This window comes from Coffea arabica, chromosome 5e (assembly GCF_036785885.1).
Source record: "Coffea arabica cultivar ET-39 chromosome 5e, Coffea Arabica ET-39 HiFi, whole genome shotgun sequence".
NCBI lineage: Eukaryota > Viridiplantae > Streptophyta > Magnoliopsida > Gentianales > Rubiaceae > Coffea > Coffea arabica.
The window spans coordinates 52,629,976-52,648,543 of record NC_092318.1 but is presented as its reverse complement, the minus strand read 5'-3'; the positions used below and the strand labels follow the sequence as shown (position 1 = coordinate 52,648,543).

Genomic DNA, 18,568 nt, shown 5'->3' with positions numbered 1-18,568 from the left:
TTCAAACCTACACTATCCACAAAATGATTATGTACTTAAATTTTTACAGAGTAAATTCGGTGCCAGAATAGTTACCATTCAGTTTCTAACTTTCCACTTGCTGACCAGGATAAAAGAAGCCACAGAGAAAACAAAAAGTTCCTAAACTTCAACCAAAATACTAATATGTTTCATTCCCAGGAAAAGATCGAGGAAGAACTGTAGTTCCTTGTACATGCTAATTACATATTGGCAGCTTGAAAACATCTTTGAGGGTTGTAGATCTATAATATGGTACAAAGCAGAAGTCCTGATGATAAATCATATTATTGTTTGAAATAAAGCTGAATAAGCTTCTTTAGAGTGTCAAATACACTTGTAAATGGATTAAGTGCTACAGGGGCCTTCAGTTCTAGATCAGGAAATTCGTTGGTTAGAGCTTGCTGCATCCCCTGCATAGACATCATAGCCGCAAGCTTACTGTTAGACATCACCTGACAATCTTGTGGGGTGTCCTTAATCTTGTTTGGATCGTAGCCAAGATTTGCCAAGTATGCTTTGTACTTCTCGATGAATTGCGTACCTGGGTTTGGTGTTCTCGAGTATATCTGACATACAAAAACAATAAACATGATGTTGATTCGTTGGTAAGAAAAATGTTATATCAAATCAGTTACTGCATCAAGAGCACAAATGCCATATCCTATGTATTACTCCTTATACTTGGATAAACAGGGACCAAAAACCTGAAGTTGAAACAATTTTTTGGATAAGAACATTTGTGCTACAACTAAATCAGATAACATCGACAAGTTCATTAGAAACTTTACACCGCAGAATTAAGACCCACATCAATTTTAATGAAGCAAGAGAATTTGAAATTAAGAGTCAAACAACCGAACAATAGTAATGGAAAAATATACTTTCCAATGAAGTCTTAAGTAACTAAAACGCAACCCCAGGTTATATGGATGTTATAGTTAACAAAGCAGGTTATCAAAATCACAACATATCAAAAGCTTTGGCTTCATACCTGAACAAAACTTTTGTCTTTTGCTCCAGAAACAAGGGCAAAATTGTCATAATCAGTTGCAATCACATCATAGGGCTCCTTAGGGATAAATGGCAGCGTAGGAAATCGTAGATAACATTTCCCCTTAATCATCTCACTGTTTTCTAGATTGGTTGCTTCTTTTTCCAAGTCTTCCTGAGAAAGACACTGAACTTTTCCCCTTATCCCTGTAATATAGCCATCAGGTCCTCCGTGAACACAGAAGGTGTCAACCTGGATTGCTGGTACAGTCATATCAAATGTATATACACCCTGCATTTTCATTTGAGGAAATGAATTTGGCTGGTAGCATCTCATGCATGCCAAACAGAGATCACAAGAACAACCAAGACATAATAACATTACACTGGAAGGCAACAAACTTGGTTCCACAAGTATGCAAAATTGATCCTAGTCAAAGGAAGATGTGATAAAAAAAATCAGAATAATGTGATTCCCTAATCACTTACCTGGGTGCAATGGCAATCTTCTTGACCTTGTCCTGCAAATCCACGTTTTAGTGAAGCTACTTCAAACCATCTTCCAGCATATCTCACAGGATCAAAATCCTTTGCTGTCATACCACTCATCATCATGACCTTTCCACTGGCTTCACCATCTCCCTTGTCCAAAGGCAGTGGTGGCAGGCTGTTTATAGCACTTGCAAGGTGGCACAAGTTGTTGTTCTGGGTGAGATCTTCTGCAACAGCCTACAGAAGATAATACATATTAGTATATGAACAAGTCGTTATCTATAATAGAAGAGTTTATTTCTTGATTCCATCCTTGAGAAGAAAAATTCAATCGTGAGCTCAACCTCACCTAAGAATACTTATTTTTGCTTCCTTCAAAATCTAATGAGAACATCAATGTATAAAGCCAGCATCTAAAGAGTTCCAAAGTTCAGCAAAATATTCTCATCTCTCCACAATCTCTTGGAATCATCTAAGTATAGGAGTCTAAAATTTCAAATTGCAAAGTATCATGTGGCAGGTAGACCAATTGTACACTCAGAATGATGGTTTAATACAAAATACCAAAAAAATATATATCTAAAGACAGGCCCAACAGTGCTTTTCCTCAAGCAATATCAACATTGCTTGAAAATCAAAGATGGTACAAGCAGCAGAACTTTGCCAATACAAGTAATATCAAATTTTCTAATTTTAATCCTCCAAATAGGAACAGATATCTAATCTTACTACTAATTAGATTCTCCTCTATTCTCTCTCCTTTGATAAGAACTCAGAAGTAATGACAGCTGACTGATATAGTACAAACACAACTACAAAAGTACTAACCAGGTTGGCTTGAGAGAGAAGAATTATCGATGCAGCAACACCTGATAATACTTGTCTAAACTTCGCTTTCCTTGCTATTGGATGATCTAAACAGCAGTTGGCCATTAGTTTCCCAGGCAATACCCTAGAGGAACAGAAGAAGAAAAAATCCATCATGTGAAGTGCACAAATTGGATATGAAGAAAATTACAAACTCGATGCCAACTATTTGATACTTTACCATTTCTCATCGACCATTTCCAACCAATTCACATTAGAAACATATAGCACTAGTAATAATGATTTTGTCATTCTGTTGAGTCCACACTCTTTAGCCAACCTAGGACTCTATAATGTTTTTAGGCCAGTGATCAAGCCAATTAGCAGGAAACTGAACAACAATTGAGAAGCACGCTCCTCAAAGCAACGCTACATTAATCAAAAGAAGGCCTCAGAATGCACTGTGAATCAGAATTTTCATGTTCACCAGTAGCTTAGTTTTATATTCTTGATTTTCTCCATGATTCGGCTTTCTACACACAAATCCAGTACCGGAGTACCCCGGGTTTTGTGTAAAGAATACACAACCATGTCAAAGAAGAGAGCTAAAAGCGGATACACCAAAGAGTAAAGCAAAAACCACGTACACAAAAGAGCAAAATAGATACACAATCTTCTTCATAATCCACATTCTTTCTAAAAAGAGTTGGGCTCATAGTTCAATACCTGGACAATGGCTTTGAGGAATTCTGATAGAGACGCGATTGAAGCATTGCAGGTGTCCACGATGACTGTCCCACCACTGAAACTCCAGGAGAATACACCATTCTTTTGCTATCTACAACCTTCAAGAAAGCTGCTACTCCTACTGTATTGAGATTTGCACAATTAAGATCTTCACTTTGAAATCTGGTTCATCTCTTTCACCATTACCACATTTGAGAGTTCAAGAATCCCAGAGACAAAATACTCATTCAACTCGAGAACAATCTGAGATGAATGACACCAACTAAAAGCATCCAGCCCAATTTGTGGATCAGTCCAATGCAGCATAAGAAATCGTCTAAGGAATTGATCAGCTTAATGCAGCACAAAATAACCCGCCATAAATTGAGTGGGCCGAGAGTTGTGTTTGGGCCGCTTGCTTGACAGAAACGTCTGAATAGTGGGAAAAAAAAATGTGCTTAGATACCTCATTATTTGGAGAACTTTTTCTTTAATTTTTTTTTTTCTAGAAATGAAAGAGGGGAATTTAAGAAGCACCGAAGAAAAAAGAGATTTTAAATCTAGAAATTATAATTTTTGGTACCTCAACCTTAACCACTATTCTTGTAAATATCATTAAAACGGTTTTCAATAACTTTTTTTTATCTTTATAACTATTTTTTCACTCATATATATATATGACATCATAAAATTTGTTATATTATTAACTTAACAATTTGTTTCGCCTATCAATATTTGGGCGGAAAGCTAGAGCCTACAATTGCCAGGCCCAAGACTACAGAATTGATCAGAGTTTAGAAGCCGGATTTCCTCCGCGCACTTAACGCGTTCGGGCCGGGTTGGGGCGCTAGGCCCGGACCGCAGGGAATTAGTCGGACCCCGTAAGGATTGATCCGGACATCCCTGTGTCGAAAAAAAAAAAAAATTAGAATCCGGATTTCCATGGTTCTATGATATTGGCCAATATTGATTCTTTAGGCTTATTTTACATGGACAACATGCAAACGGCTCGAGTCCAAAGGGCTCGGATCGGGACATGTTACGGGTTATAAAAGAAAATGCAAATTTCTCATTATTCTGTCGCTGTCAAAAGTCTTCTCCCAAGCGATAATCTCCAATTAGTCTTATATTAATGTCTCCCTCCATGCATAAAAGATAAAGGCTACCCCGGAATACAATTAATGGAAGTTTACCAATCACGGCAAAGAAAAACTTCAGCCGCAGCAATCGTGCATGCCGGCCGCCTTCAAGTCAACCTTGTCAATAAGTAACCTGCAACTAGGTTACAAGACAAGAAACCCTCTATCTATCATTTACTATCAAGCAACCAAATTGAAATTGTAGGGCTACAAAATTCGCACGCAGTTGCCTTGTTTTTCAGGATAAATATTAGTGCCATCTGATCCTCGTAACCCCGAATGGACCAAGTCATACAGCCACCAATAATCCATTTCCAAAACTTCCATTTTGCTCTATCTCCTTAGTCCGAGATTGGGTCCAATCTCACATCGTCTGTCAAATGGGATTTTCTATAAATTTAGCTTTAAACGATCATTTTCAAACAACCAAAAGAAGAAAAAAAATTTTGGGGATTCAAATCTTTTTGCCTTTAAAGAAGTTGAAATTAAATGTTCTTGAAATCCCACTGGAATTTTATCCTGCTTAAGGCTCTGTTTGGATCGATCATTTTTTCAAAAACAAGTTTTTTCAAATACAATGTTAAAATAATATACAGTAATTAAAAAAAATCTCATTCATATAATATATCAAATATTTAAAAATAACTTTTTTAAAAATAATTAATCCAAACGGAGTTGGGACTGGCTTCCCTTGTGTTGCTGTTGCGTGCTGTGCTGTTGGTTGAGACGATGGATCGTAACAATCTGTTTGGCAGGTAAATGTAACTAAAGCGGAGATTAAGTCAATGGCACTAATCTTTGATGAAATAAATTAAGATTAGAATCATTAGATTACTCATACTTAGTCCAAGCGTTTTCGCAGGAGATAACCCGTAGGCATCACTCAAGTAATCATACAAAGTCTGAGATTGTGTGCATTTCACTCTCTCTTTGACGTGGCTCGACATGTGTTGTCTGCAACGAAGAAAACGACCTTCTATCTTTTCAATTCTTTTCTTTGTGATACATATTAAATAAATAAAAAAGTGATTGAAAATATGTCTGTACAATAATTAAATAACTTTAACAAATAAAAATTCGTATATTCAAACAAATTTACTGAAAGAGAAAACAATAAATAATACCAGAGTCATGCGTGATTTTTTTATTGTTTTTTTTGGTAATTTCCTTTTTGTGCTAATGCAATCATGCATACTTATTGATGAATTGACATTTTTCGTACCACAATAACTTTCTTTAATGTTGGCAAGAACATCATCACAAATATAAGCTGACAAGATAAAAAGAAACAAATCGTTGTTGGTTTTATTGTTTGCATGCGTTATAAGTTTGGTATACTTGGTTTCTTATTTCAAATCACACCCAACCCACAAACCTGGCTGGCTTGTGGCAAATTAAACTATAGTCTATGGAAATTAGTTGGGTGGTTTTATTCTAGGTGTCTATCCTTTTGGACCCCTTCTCTCCTAAGTCCTAACCTACAGCTACGTGTATCGCCCCAGTAGCAAGTACTAGTTCTTTTCAATCCATCCTGATCGAGCCTTTTTGATCACGTCTTCAATATACAGTCAAATGATGAAGCTATTATTAATTTGTAGATCGACTCGTATTATTGATTGGAACATATCCCTTTTAACTATTCAAGGCAAAAGAGAGAGAGTTTCGTATTGGATCAATAAAAGAAAACTCAGAGAGGAAAAGGGTCTATCTGAAGAAGCTGATATGATCTTCGAGAGAGCTTGAAGCGTAACAGCAAATTGACTAAATGGGCAAAAGAGATGTTGAAAAGCTTGACAACAATCTTTTCTCCTTGCTTCGGCTGGTATCTTTTCTTTAACGATTGGAGCTTTTCATCAGGCCAAAATCCTCCACGAACATTTCAAAATATCAGGTAGGTAGTGAGGTGGGCGGGGCGGCCCGGGGGGTTTGGTGAAAAAGCAAATGTATCTATACTGCGTAATGGTTAGTTGGTAACTTCTTCTGCATATATATATATGTTTAACGAAACAGGTGACTTAGTAGGTATGCATGTGTAAAAACTTCTCTAGCTTTTTCTCAAGTTAATCATAGTCGTTACTCTTTACCCTACAATTTATGTGTCCAATGCCATCATTACTGAAGTGGGTTTACGAAACCTCGGAAAAGATTTCACCTTAATTCACTCATTAAAATAGGCATATGTTTTTTTTATACTCCATCTGTCCCATTTTGATAGTTCTAATTTTTTTTCACACAGTTTAAGAAAAAATATTTAACTTTATTGAAAAACAAAATTAAATTGCTATTTTTCTAAAATATCCTTACATTAAATAGAGTACAACTTTATATTAATTATTTATGAAAATTTGAATTGATGGTTTTATGAAAACTTGAATTGATGGTCAAGAAATAATCTATATTAAATAGGGTAGTTAATACTAATAACAACCTAAATTGAATAAGGGTATTTTAGATAAATTAAAAAATAAATGTATTCTTTCATTGAAAAATAGACTATAGTTTAAAACAGACGAAAAAGAAAAATAGGACTATCAAAGTAAGACGAAGGGAATATGTAACGAAAGTATATGTTTAGAAACTAGCACTACAATGCACACACCAGAAAAAGGGAAAGGCAAAAAACTGCTCTTTTAGTTATTGGGTTCCGGACCACTTGGCAAGGAAAAAGAGAAGCAGAACGTATAAATTTAACTGTACATGCAGTGCTTTTAAAGAAAGCAAAGAGGGTTGTTTTTGTGTGTGAATGTGATGGTGTATGCAGCTTTTTTTTCTGCGTTTCTTGATCTCCAGAGGATTTGGTAACTTTAATCTGGTTGATCTAGATCACCCACTCAAATGCTTCCACTAATCCATTTTTTTTATGCAATTTGGACAGTGAGAATAACCGACTTTTAATCACCCACGTATTCTTTAATCTAGCAGTGTGTTAGCTCACACTTTTGCATAATCATGATCTAACCGTAGAGAGGTTAACGCACCTTTTAGTCTCTCTCTCCAATATATCCTTTATTCCTAATCATATGCATGTTACTTTTTAAATTTAAATTTTAAATTTGTGAAGGTAAAATTGAAAAAGGAAGCACAAACATCACAATCAAATCACTATTTTTTAAAAGTTGAATTTTCCAAATACGACTAAATAAATGGGACGAAGGGATTAAATGTTATTAAAGAATACAAAAGAATCCTTCATTTACTCTAATAATACCTACAGAAAAAGAAAACAATCCAATCTATTCACTATTAAACCAACTAAGTGAAGTACATGCTCAAGGGAAAGAATGAATTAGGTGGTGTAAGGAAGAAAGGTAGGCGAAAGATTTCGAATTCGAATCCCCCACTTATGTAATAGAAAAAAAAAAAAAAAAAAAAGAAGAAGTATATTCTTGATTTTTTTCCTCAAAAAAAAAAAAAAAAAAAAAAAGTAACACGACGCTACTAGTGCTAGCCAGTAATACGACTACTGTTCTTTTATATTGTTTGTGTTGTAAGCATATAGTGCAGACATGTCATACTTTATTGTTACGGTGCACAGACGTCACAAGATGGTGGTGTTAGGTGTACTTGTACTTTGGCCCATAGCTGCTGCTTTATCCATTCTTTCCACACCGGAGCTTGAAGATCTAGCTCACTAAGGTGACCGACCTTTTCTACTTTTCTTTTTTTTTTTTTTTTTTGGTCTGGGCGAAAGATTTTTCAGGGGGTGAATCAAATTTGAATAACCCACCCTCCGAAAAAATATATTCCTCAATTTATGTATAGCACTATTAGTAAGAAAGAGAATTTTTATTTTTCTGACTAACTATCTTTTATTTGATGTATTAATAGTTATGGAGAATAAGTGATGGGTCACCTGAAAGATAAAGATAAAATTTTATTAAAAAAAATTGGGTCAATTTTTTGGTTATGGAGAATAAGTGGTGGATTGCAATTTTTTGGAGTTTTTGTAAAAAAAATGTAATGCAACAACTTGATATGTGTGAAGTAAAAAGATGATTGAAAAATGTATTTATAGAGAACGTAGATTTTTTTTTTTTTTGATAGAAAATCCCTCTCCAAAAGTCCCAGCTTGATCCCTAAATTTTAGATGTATCCAATTTTGAGACGTGAACTTCCGGGCGTTTACTCTTAATTGTGCATTCACTTTTCATGTATGGGATGCAGGCAAACACACGATAAGAGCAAGTTTGACTATGAGCCAATCTTTGTTATCTCCTACTACTATTCTTGATTTAGATAAAACGTTCGCCTCTCACTAACCCAAGTTCCCGTAATCTTTTCATTCTTTTCTGTCTAACATTTTCTCTCTTAAATACAAAAAAAAAAAAGAAGTTTTGAGTCCATCCTTCCTTCTTATCTCTTGAACATGTTGCTTGAAACCTTAATTTATTTTACCGACTTAATCTACCCTTTTAGATTTTACAGTACCCACCCATGAAATTGAGCAGTCTATATAATAATCAATTGGAGTAAAGCCAGAATAGTCCAATTGACCTAAATGCCCAGGCTTCGTTGAAACCAAGAAGCCGGCAACTTGGACTGTTTTGGTATCCGTAGCGTACCGGTCAACCGCCCCCCTAGTTTTTGATAACACAACTTCGCAGGCAGTTAGGCTTTGGAAGTCTCCCAGAGACTTGCTCAGCAGTAGGAGAGTGGAGGGTAGAGTAACCGAACAAATTGAGGTCCCAAAGCCGTCAAGCCATTCATTCAAGCCTAGCCGAAACAGAAACAAGACCGCCATGCCAAGACAAAGAGCTTTGGTATACATCAATGGATTCAAGAGTCCATGAAAGAACTGGCAAGAGGATGACCCAAGTAATCAGAAAATTTGTTCACGTCAGGATAAGGTGGAGTTTACTAGATAAAGTGTCCATTTTCAGGGAGTTCTTTAGGTTCCTTTGGGAGAGAATTCTTGCTTGTTCTATTGGGAAGCCTGTGAGGTACAGAAGGCTTTCTCAGAGGTCCTCTTCTCCTCCTCCTTCGTCCATGGAAGCCTTAGAGCCTGGTGGTAACGTGTTGGGGCAGGAGCAGCCCTCGACTACTTGTAGTCTGGGCTTCGATAATGATAGTGATTCGGATTTAGTCAGCTTGAAGATCAGCATTTTGGGTGATTGTCAGATTGGAAAAACGAGTTTTGTGGTAAGTGCTTTATGATTTTCTTGAACCATTTCTTGGTTACAGCAAAGAAATGTCAGTCTTGAGCCCTTCTTTTCCTTCCCCAACCCTCCCCTGCTAATGAATCGCTCGAGAAATTCATGGTTATGTTCTCTTCGATGTTGTAGGTAAAGTATGTAGGTGATGAACAAGAAAAGAGAGGTTTGCAGATGAAAGGATTAAATTTAATGGATAAAATCTTATTTGTTCGAGGTGCAAGGATTGCTTTTAGAATATGGGATGTTGGAGGTAAGTTGAATCATTTGACCCTGCTGCCTTTGGTTTGGTGAGAATGCCTTCTTTTATCTTTTTCTTGTATTGGAATTTGGTGCAGTTACAGTGAATTTTAAGTTTAAAGATTTTTAGAAATCTACAAGTTCTTGATATAGTAGTAATATTTTTGGATATATATATATAGGTGATAGAAGGTCCCTTGATCAAGTCCCAATTGCTTGTAAAGATGCTGTTGCAATTTTGTTCATGTTTGACCTCACCAGTCGTTGTACATTAAGCAGGTAAAATTTATATGCTTGCAGTTGCAGCCATCATACAGAAAAGCTTGAATGTAGAAGGTTTTTTTTTTTCCCATGCATTACTTTTGCTCAAAAATTCTCTTGTACTGTGATTGCAGTGTAATTGGATGGTATACTGAAGCAAGAAAGTGGAATCAGGTACTTTACTTCAGGACAATAACTCCTTTAGGTAGAGATAAAGGGAGTAACTCCTGTAGTTAAAGATTTATGTGTTCATTAGAGAGAGTTGGCCTTGACTAGTACGTATAATAATATCCCAATTCCCGCGGTAGGAAAGGAGTATTCTAATAATGGTAATTGGCAATAATTAGACTTGTTCGTTGATAATCGGAGTTGCTTCAATAATTTCAATGCTCATAATTAAAACTTGATGATCTCAAGATTATGGTATGAGATGGGATGCTTCTTGTTTGGATGGAAAGGGAATGAGTTTAATTGTTTACTTGATTGGTTTTGCTGATTGATGCCTCCTCCTCATCTGAAACTATTTGCAGACTGCAATTCCTATCCTAATTGGGGCCAAGTTTGATGATTTCGTTCAGCTTCCACCAGATATTCAATATACTGTCATAACTCAGGTAAAAAAAAAAAAAAAAAAAATTTGTTTATTAAGTCCAAAAATTCACCTGCTCTTTTTTTTTTATTTTTTATTTATGGACTGTGTGATTCATGCTCAGGTAACAAAATGTTCTTGAAATTCACTCTTATCATATATATTTTTTTTTAACGCGCGAGGCTCCTTATCTGTAATACTGAGTTGTCTATTTCTGTGAAACATGTGATCCAACTTTCATGCTAATAACAACTTTTCATGATAAACTGCATGTAGAAAAAATCAAATATTTAATGAGGGGCATACATACCCCACGTGTACCAGATGTTGAGCCCTTGTTTTTTTTTTTTTTTTTGGTTGGTGCCTTTGGGAAAAATAAGGGAAAATTTTGGAGTCTTGAAGATTGTCACTTCAAAGACAAGTGTGTTAAGAAGAGAGGAAGGAAAACATGCGTCAAAGTATGGAACTTTTCTCCTCTCTTTCCGCGTTGGCATTGTGGATAAGTCCCCATTCCAACGCAAGAAGAAGAGAACAACATCTGTAATCTTCGGTTGCTTCAACAAAGCTGGATTCCATATTGAACAAAATTACTCTTTTTTTTTTTTTGTTTTGTGTTTGACGTTAGAGTTAAGGCAGGAGAACATATTTTTCTTTTCTTTAAACAAAAAACAAATAGCAGGCAGCAATTATTTATGTTATTCCATTCTTTACGCGTACCCAAAGTTCTTTTTCATTTTCCACAAAGTCCTTTGTTGAGTTCACATGTAAGTGAGTAATTGTATGCATCCTGTGCAGGCTAGAGCGTATGCAAGGGCCATGAAGGCAACCCTTTTCTTCTCAAGTGCAACCCACAACATCAATGTCAACAAGATCTTCAAATTTATTATGGCTAAGCTTTTTAACTTGCCATGGACGGTGGAGAGAAACTTGACGGTTGGGGAACCTATTATCGACTTCTAATAACTTGCTTTCGCCCCCAAACACTTTGTAAATATATAATAGTTCTGTCCGGTCCTTTTTTGGGCAACCAAAACCTTCTTTTCCTTTGTTGGTGAAAAAAAGGGATGAACGATGAAGATCAATAGCTAAGAGAATTGAGATGTTTGTTTCACCTCAAGGATTAGGTGACCTTTTTTTTTTTCCCTTGTAATTCTTTCTCTATTCTTCTTTTTTTGTTTTTGCCAAAAAAAATTTTTGTTTTCTTGCTCTTAGGGATCTCGCCTTCTACACTGTATGTAGAAGATTAAAAGTCTTTAGACTTGATGGGTTGTTTCTTTATCCCTAAAAGAGGGCGAAAAATATCATCAATGCATGCAATGCAATGAATGTTTCGGCTTAATGAGAAATAGATAATTGGAATTAGAAACGGTGAAATTGTTACCCATCATCCTGGAAAATGGAAAAGGAGAGTCAATATTCAATAAGCTACTCTTGGGCCAAGTAATACAACTGTGGAGGCAAACTACGAGCCCGTTATCTATGAAACCTTGCGTTATCATTGGGTGCTGTGTCTGTACTTTTCAGCCCATTGCTTACCACTTTTTCTTTGCTCATTGTTGCGCGGTGAGCCCAATTTATACGGGTGTTATGCGACATTATGTGGGCCTAAACCCAATTTAGCTAGCTAACAAACTTTGTCTTCTCGTCTGCATTTTTTCCCAGCATTTTACAGTAGGCCCACTCCCCGGTTTGTGTTAGATTCTCTTCATCAATTGTCATTGGTTTTCTGCTTTTGTTTTTTTTTTTTTTGGTAAGACATGATTTCATTGCCATGAATCTATATTAAAGACAAAAAATATATCAATGGTCATAAGAAGATTTATTTCGTTGGAAATAACTGAGCAGAGATTCAATTTAATTTGATGAGGCTATTTTCCTTGGAGTTTTCATTTTGTGTTTCACATATTATTATGCCATAGAAATGTAGAGAGAAAAGAATGGCCCCATAAAACCTATGCTTGATTTCCTTTTACATAATTTGGGTTGAAATCAAACCTTAGCTACATTTGATTTCTTTTTTTTTTTTAAGAGATATGTTGATGGTCTTGTACAATCCAATTCTACAACAACAACTACTGACTCGGTCGTGTTGTATTCAATTCCATTTGCTCCGCACGTTTCAGACTCCCAAGCACTTGCAAGGGACATTTTGCATATCTGATTTTCAGACAGCATGACTCAGATTGTATCACTTCATTTTACGATATGACGTTGCATAATTTGGTTCATTGAATTTTTTGGCCCTGGGGCAGGAATAGTTAACAGAAAATTTATTTGGACCGATTTTATATATTTTACATAAGACGTTACTTGATTTGCACGTGATATAACTTATTTTGTACAATGTGTAATTATAAAACAAAATTTTATACATCTCACGTATGATGTAAAAAATGATATATAAAATGAAATCTAAACCTTATATATTATTTTTTGGTAAAATCTTGACCATCAACATCCGGAACGCAATCGTTCCTGATAATTTTGTACAATTTACACACCGCATAACTTTATTTGCATAACATATAATTTTAGAACAAAATTTTATGAGCTCCACACACATTATGAAAATCGAAATAGAAGACGTGATTTGGACCATATAATTTTTTGTGGCCAGGATCTGTGCAGGGACGGTCCTTCTCTGAGTCTTTGCAGACCTAACTAAAATTGAGGACTTTTACTAGTGCTACTCCTTAGCCTTTCGAAAGGGAGGGAAAGCCGGATACAAGCGGGACTAGCAGTGAACAGTTTCAGGATACCATCAATCAAATCCAATAGATCGTGTGCTGTTTGAAAACTAATTGGCAGTACAAGTCAATGTGATGATTACTCTGTCAGTACAAACATCCAATCACCGTCACTTCACTACAATAGTTAAATAAGTTTTGCATTCCCAGTCCGAACCTCACGAAGCCATCATATCATTTCTTTCCTCAAGAAAATATGTACTAGTATACTAATGACTTGGTTTACAGTAAAAAAAAAAAAACCATAAATTTGTTCTTAACTAACTTCATCTCGTGCATGAACGTAGAATTTCATTAAAAAAAAAAAAAAAAGCACTTTTGCGTCTAATGTACTCACAAGCACTTGTACATGTACGATTAGTGTATATTGACCACATGGAAGAGAACGATTTGGATACAGGCAAAGCTACCATTTTTATGATACTTGTACTACATTTCTTCTCTGATGGAGTAATAGTTGTAGACCGTTCATGGGTTCATTCTGATTTTACTGACCGACACCTTATCATAAGAGACATTAATTATAGTGTCTGCTGTACTGTATAATTGTCAAGAGAAAAATGAATAATATTAATGTGTGAAATCTGGGTAATTCCCACAATACTATGTAGCTACTCGATGTAGGCATTATGCTACTACAAAATGCTAGATGTAGGCATTATGCAAACACTTGCGCTTGTATTTGCAAATGAAAGGAATGAAACCTCGAATGGATTTATATATGCGTGCGCATTGTCACACGGGATTCAGAGTGCTACTTTTTTAGTGATAATTTAATATCATTTCTATATTTATGTCAAGTGTCCCGTTTATTTAATTTATCATGCGTTATTTATTTAAATTTCTTCTACCATCACATGTGATAAGTGAAATTGACACTGAATTTAACATCGAGTAGTGACACAGAGGATCCCAACTGACACGTTGTGTACACCAGATACGTACAAGCCAGTGCAAGCTGTCCAATTCATATGTTTAATGGAGTTAACACCTTATACCCTGTTACGCACCAAGCCATAGCCCAAAAAAAAACTGCTATATTTCGTCACAACTATCACACAAGAAGAAGGGTCCAATGCCACCATATCACTTGCAACCCCAAATAAATCTGATCTTCTATCAAATCTGCAAAAACTCAAGACACACACAAATATTTCTTTTGGGGTTCAGAGATTTAATGGTATGTATCACAACTAGTGTCCAATTCATGTCATTATAACACTTACATTACATTACATTACAAGTCCCAAAAAAATCTGATGCGTATCAAATCTGCTAAAAATGAGACACTTAACAATAACATCTCCGTTGGGGCGTAGAGATTAATGATCTGTATCATAATCATATAAATCTCTAAGCACCAAAGGAGCAAAAGCTTGCCAACATCTCCATCTTCTATCTTATTTACGACGTAAGAATATTCGGAGTCCTTTGGATGCTACTCTGCAATTCTTTAAGCTACGAATTTTGTTGAAGTAAGTTTCTTCCATGCTTGCACCACCAGGACCTCTTTCCTTTGAAAGGTGAATGTGCACTTCATCCAAAACCCTACCATGTTTGAGAAGATATCTCAGCACCAAAAGTTCATTTGGCTCCCCTTTAAACCCTTCCACATAAACTGATTTTAACTTGCTCCTCAAGCAAGTGTAGTTTGGTTGATATCGTCCAGCATACAAAAATGCATGATGCTCAATGTCAAATGGAGGGTCGCACTCCTGAAGCCACGGCCAAATTTACGTGTTGTTAGAATTTTGCAGAATAGACACTATGAACCGAGAAGGGTGCTAAATGAAACTATCAAAAACTTCAGGGGAGATTTCTGAAATTACCCCTTGAGAAAAAAATGATTGAAAGAAAGAAATTTGAAACTCACCCGAAAAATTCTGATTGAAGTAGTAAGGTCAATTGTGAGGACCTCAAGATTAGGACAACTATTGAGAAAGAAAGTGATCCCGTAGAATTCCCTTCTGTCCAAGGATGTCTTCAGCGTCAGGCAGTTCACACACCCAAGAACAGGCTGCAACTTGAGTGGCTCCTCCCCAGTAGGAATTACCTTTACCACCACCACCCCCGGCCCCAAAAAGAAAAAAAGGCAGAAGAAGTTGAGTGGCCTCATATCTAAATATTGCACGAACAATGCACGATCAGGATATCTAACATGAGATTGCAATTACTCTTCGCAAGACCTGTGCATTATAGTCTACACTCTACTAGATAGCCTCCAATGTACAAGCTTTTTGAATCCACATTGCACTGTATAATTTAAAAAAGTGCAGGGAATGTAGTATCATTCAATGACAAAAAAAAAAGTTTGTTATTCAATGATAATATGTCACCCTACTAAATTAGTACGACTTTTTGGTTTCAGATTTCAGCAATTCAAAGAAAATGTTAATGTTCTTCTAATTGCCAAATTTATTTGTAGAGGTTGTGATTTCAACAAGTCCGGTTTTGGTCCTCGTACTTTCATACTATGTGATCAGGTATTTTCCAGGTACTATTCCCAGCCAGTCTTAGATGATCATATGATTTTTGTGTTGAAGGCCAGAATTCAAACGACTTGTACAATAGGAATTGCCCAAAAGGAAATTGCTCAGTTTTCGGGGATTGCAAGAAAATCTATTCTGCATTGAATAACTTGCTCAGTGCTGGATCAGAGGAACACCCAGAATCTTGTTTGGAGGTCACAAGGAAGAAGTACATGCTAAAAAGTTCTGATTTTGATGCAAGTAGGAGGCTTTTCAGTGACAAAATTACTAATCCAAAGAAGCTGTTGCCAATTTTTATGTCCTTCGTATTTACTCTATATATATATATACTTTTCTCTACGTTTTTGTCAGGGGATATTCTTTAATGTTTTTCACCTCCACAGGAATCACTTGGCATGCCCATATATTGCACGATATTTCTTCTTATTATTCCTTTTTTTTTCCCACCTCTACGACAATGATCAGTTATAATAATATTGCACAGATATTGGACGTAATTAGTATTCGGTTGCTTGCTAGGAGAGCGTAAATGACTCATTTTAAAATGTAGTAGCAGTGAGAATCAAATGAAAATGCCTAGCAGGGAAAAAAAAAAAAAGAATCAAATGGAAACAAATCTGATGGAGAAATTTGATATGAATAGTTACCTGAAGCATATAACTGCAAATGGTCAGTGTCCTGACACAAGCAATTTCAGCTAGGAGCGCACAAAGAATGTCCCCATATTCACCATATTCCCCGTGGAGACCAAAATCAAGGTCCGCCTCCTCCATTGATCCCAGCCTTTCAAACTCAAATGTAGTCAGCACTCCAGAATACTTGAAGACTCGCAATTTCGGAGCATTAATCAGGATGTTTGGCATCCTCATGTTAGGTCCAGCTCCAGAGCACTTCTCTAGGACCAAGGTCTTCAACCTCGGGCCAATAACCTCGAAGTAACCAGCATGAAAGCAATTCTTCGTACTCAGAGTCTCTAGTGCAGGACACTTTTCCATCAAGTTCTTGATAAAAGCAGAAGGCAGCCCAATCCATCCCAAATGAACACTCTTCAGAGCAGTGAAATTCGGGGATGCCTGCGAAATTCGTGGAGGATTGCAAGAAAACAGCCTCAAAGATTCTAGAGTACGTTTGTGTTGATCATCAATGTTGGGCAGTTCAAGAAAGGCCTGATGACGTTGAATGATGTCTTCATCCCATTCTGGATCAGAAAAATCAAGATCAATAACTTTAACTCTACGATCAGTAGCAAAACCGACGAAATGCTCCATCTCTAGACGATGATCCTCGGGGTGAGAGAATGCCAACCCAAACTTAACTGGACCCTCAGAATCCCGATAGTTTCCAATCCATCCAGCTACAAAATCAAGAAAAGCCCTTCTCTTGTTTTGCCGGGCTTCCTGATCAGAATCCGCTGCTTCAGGAACAAAATCCCTCTCGTCAAACTCCAGGTTTCTTGTTCCCACGGGAATACGACGCCATCTTCTTGAAAGCACGGAAGTTCTTACCGCTTCCTTGAACGGCAAAAAAGAGACGATGATGAACAGGACACCGTCGGGCAAAGGGGATAATCTATCTTGGTTATCCATCGCCTCTTTAGAACGTTAAAAGGCTGAGACGGAAGGAAGAGACTATAAGGTGGTGCAAACTCGAAAGTTGGCGAGAAAATGTTGGGGATGAAGAGAGCTGATGCATGTCGACAGTACATATAGGGCTGGTAGAGTCGTGAACAGTTACGCGGGAGTCCGTCTGAAATGGGGGAGCCTGTGAAAAGGTGTGTCCTCCCAAATTTGAGTAGGCGGCGATGTATCTTTAGGGGGTTAGGGGGAGAGTTGGGACGAAACGGCACCAAACGAAGGGGTGGAAACGAATATAGAAAAGGTAGTATAAAAAGACACAAAATGGATTGCATCCTTTTGGACAAGAGAGCCAAATGCAGAACTGCACAAGTGCTTGCGCGTTTTTCTATTTTTGCAGTTTTGGTGAAATGAGAAGATTGATCTGGACTTATAAAATGAAAACCATAAATTTGGTCAACCCTTGTATCGTGTATGTTGCGGGTGGAAATGGGGCCTCTCTTTAGTTATACACTGTAGTTGTGTATAGCGATAGAATTTTGATATAAATTAATGCAGTTTTAATTTAAAGTATAAACCAACCAAAGCTGGCAATTAAACCTACACTAACTCGAGAACCCCACGGGTCAGCTAAATCGGTGAATCCTCGGGCGTATTTCTCGTGGAGCGCGGTTTAAATCTGGTTTCATATATCGTCTGGGTGTTCTTGGGGGACGGGGTACTCTAGGTCCAGGAAGATTAGTCTGATAAAATTGGAATACTTTCTGAATTGATAAAAAAAAAAAAAAAAGGACCAGAGATTGAGCTAAGAGTCATATTATTGCATTGCTTATCTCTGTCAACTGGAATCCAATGATGCTAGACTTATATAAGGGTCCTATGCTCCAATTCCAAGCTCTCGATCGATCCAAGGCAGCGTTTCAATGCAAGCGCTACGATCCTGTGCCATGCAACTTCAATTGCGTGGTCGCTATGCACAGTAAAATCCATCGACCGACCAGTTTTGACACAAAAACATCTCAAACTTGAGGACAATAGGGATTACCTAAGAAAAAAAAAAATCTTGTCGTACCACTTTAAAGCTAATTAAAGTTCCTGGTGTTACTTGTTTAATGAAGCCAATATTGACCATCTGAAGCAACTTTTGGGCGCCTTCAATTCAATTCTCCTCATGCTACAATTGCGTCTTATTTTAGTTAGATAGAACCTGCGTTGGATCCTATTAATTTTCTGTTAATCATGATATCACTGTTTATGCACGACAATAGCCGCACAAAAGCTGGCAGATTTGTGTAATTATGGAGCAATTCTACTTTTTCCCATTTAAGTTGGGTTAAAATTTT

At 36.7% G+C, this 18,568-nt stretch overlaps 3 protein-coding genes across 3 annotated transcripts; 1 reads left to right on the top strand and 2 right to left on the bottom strand.

Moving 5' to 3' along the window:
* Positions 1-147: 147 nt before the first annotated feature.
* Positions 148-3,376, bottom strand: LOC113743666 (chloroplastic lipocalin-like). Its single transcript, XM_027271714.2, has 5 exons — positions 3,037-3,376; positions 2,332-2,455; positions 1,501-1,740; positions 1,013-1,303; positions 148-587 (listed from the first exon to the last, which is right to left on the bottom strand). Exons 1-5 carry the CDS (start codon positions 3,135-3,137, stop codon positions 306-308), a joined length of 1,038 nt encoding a protein of 345 aa, XP_027127515.1. The 5' UTR covers positions 3,138-3,376; the 3' UTR covers positions 148-305.
* Positions 3,377-8,802: 5,426 nt separating this feature from the next.
* On the top strand, positions 8,803-11,532 carry LOC113743611 (septum-promoting GTP-binding protein 1-like). Its single transcript, XM_027271659.2, has 6 exons — positions 8,803-9,314; positions 9,458-9,578; positions 9,748-9,844; positions 9,961-10,000; positions 10,357-10,440; positions 11,211-11,532. Exons 1-6 carry the CDS (start codon positions 8,946-8,948, stop codon positions 11,373-11,375), a joined length of 876 nt encoding a protein of 291 aa, XP_027127460.2. The 5' UTR covers positions 8,803-8,945; the 3' UTR covers positions 11,376-11,532.
* Positions 11,533-14,252: 2,720 nt separating this feature from the next.
* On the bottom strand, positions 14,253-17,586 carry LOC113687657 (F-box protein At3g62230-like). Its single transcript, XM_072049272.1, has 3 exons — positions 16,299-17,586; positions 15,036-15,215; positions 14,253-14,877 (listed from the first exon to the last, which is right to left on the bottom strand). The coding sequence occupies exons 1-3, from the start codon at positions 17,235-17,237 to the stop codon at positions 14,563-14,565; spliced, it is 1,434 nt and encodes a 477-aa protein (XP_071905373.1). The 5' UTR covers positions 17,238-17,586; the 3' UTR covers positions 14,253-14,562.
* Positions 17,587-18,568: the final 982 nt, after the last annotated feature.

Bases quoted from the DNA above. Each gene is read 5' to 3' on its own strand.
- LOC113743666 (XM_027271714.2), bottom strand. From the start codon at position 3,137: ATGGTGTATTCTCCTGGAGTTTCAGTGGTGGGACAGTCATCGTGGACA. The intron at 1,741-2,331 runs GTTAGTACTTTT...TATCTTCTGTAG, and splicing joins TTCTCTCTCAAGCCAACCTG to GCTGTTGCAGAAGATCTCAC. The intron at 588-1,012 runs GTATGAAGCCAA...TTTGTATGTCAG, and splicing joins AAGACAAAAGTTTTGTTCAG to ATATACTCGAGAACACCAAA.
- LOC113743611 (XM_027271659.2), top strand. From the start codon at position 8,946: ATGGATTCAAGAGTCCATGAAAGAACTGGCAAGAGGATGACCCAAGTA. The intron at 9,845-9,960 runs GTAAAATTTATA...CTGTGATTGCAG, and splicing joins AGTCGTTGTACATTAAGCAG to TGTAATTGGATGGTATACTG. The intron at 10,001-10,356 runs GTACTTTACTTC...AACTATTTGCAG, and splicing joins AAGCAAGAAAGTGGAATCAG to ACTGCAATTCCTATCCTAAT.
- LOC113687657 (XM_072049272.1), bottom strand. From the start codon at position 17,237: ATGGATAACCAAGATAGATTATCCCCTTTGCCCGACGGTGTCCTGTTC. The intron at 15,216-16,298 runs GTAACTATTCAT...GTGGTGGTAAAG, and splicing joins TTTGCAGTTATATGCTTCAG to GTAATTCCTACTGGGGAGGA. The intron at 14,878-15,035 runs GTGAGTTTCAAA...CCGTGGCTTCAG, and splicing joins CTTCAATCAGAATTTTTCGG to GAGTGCGACCCTCCATTTGA.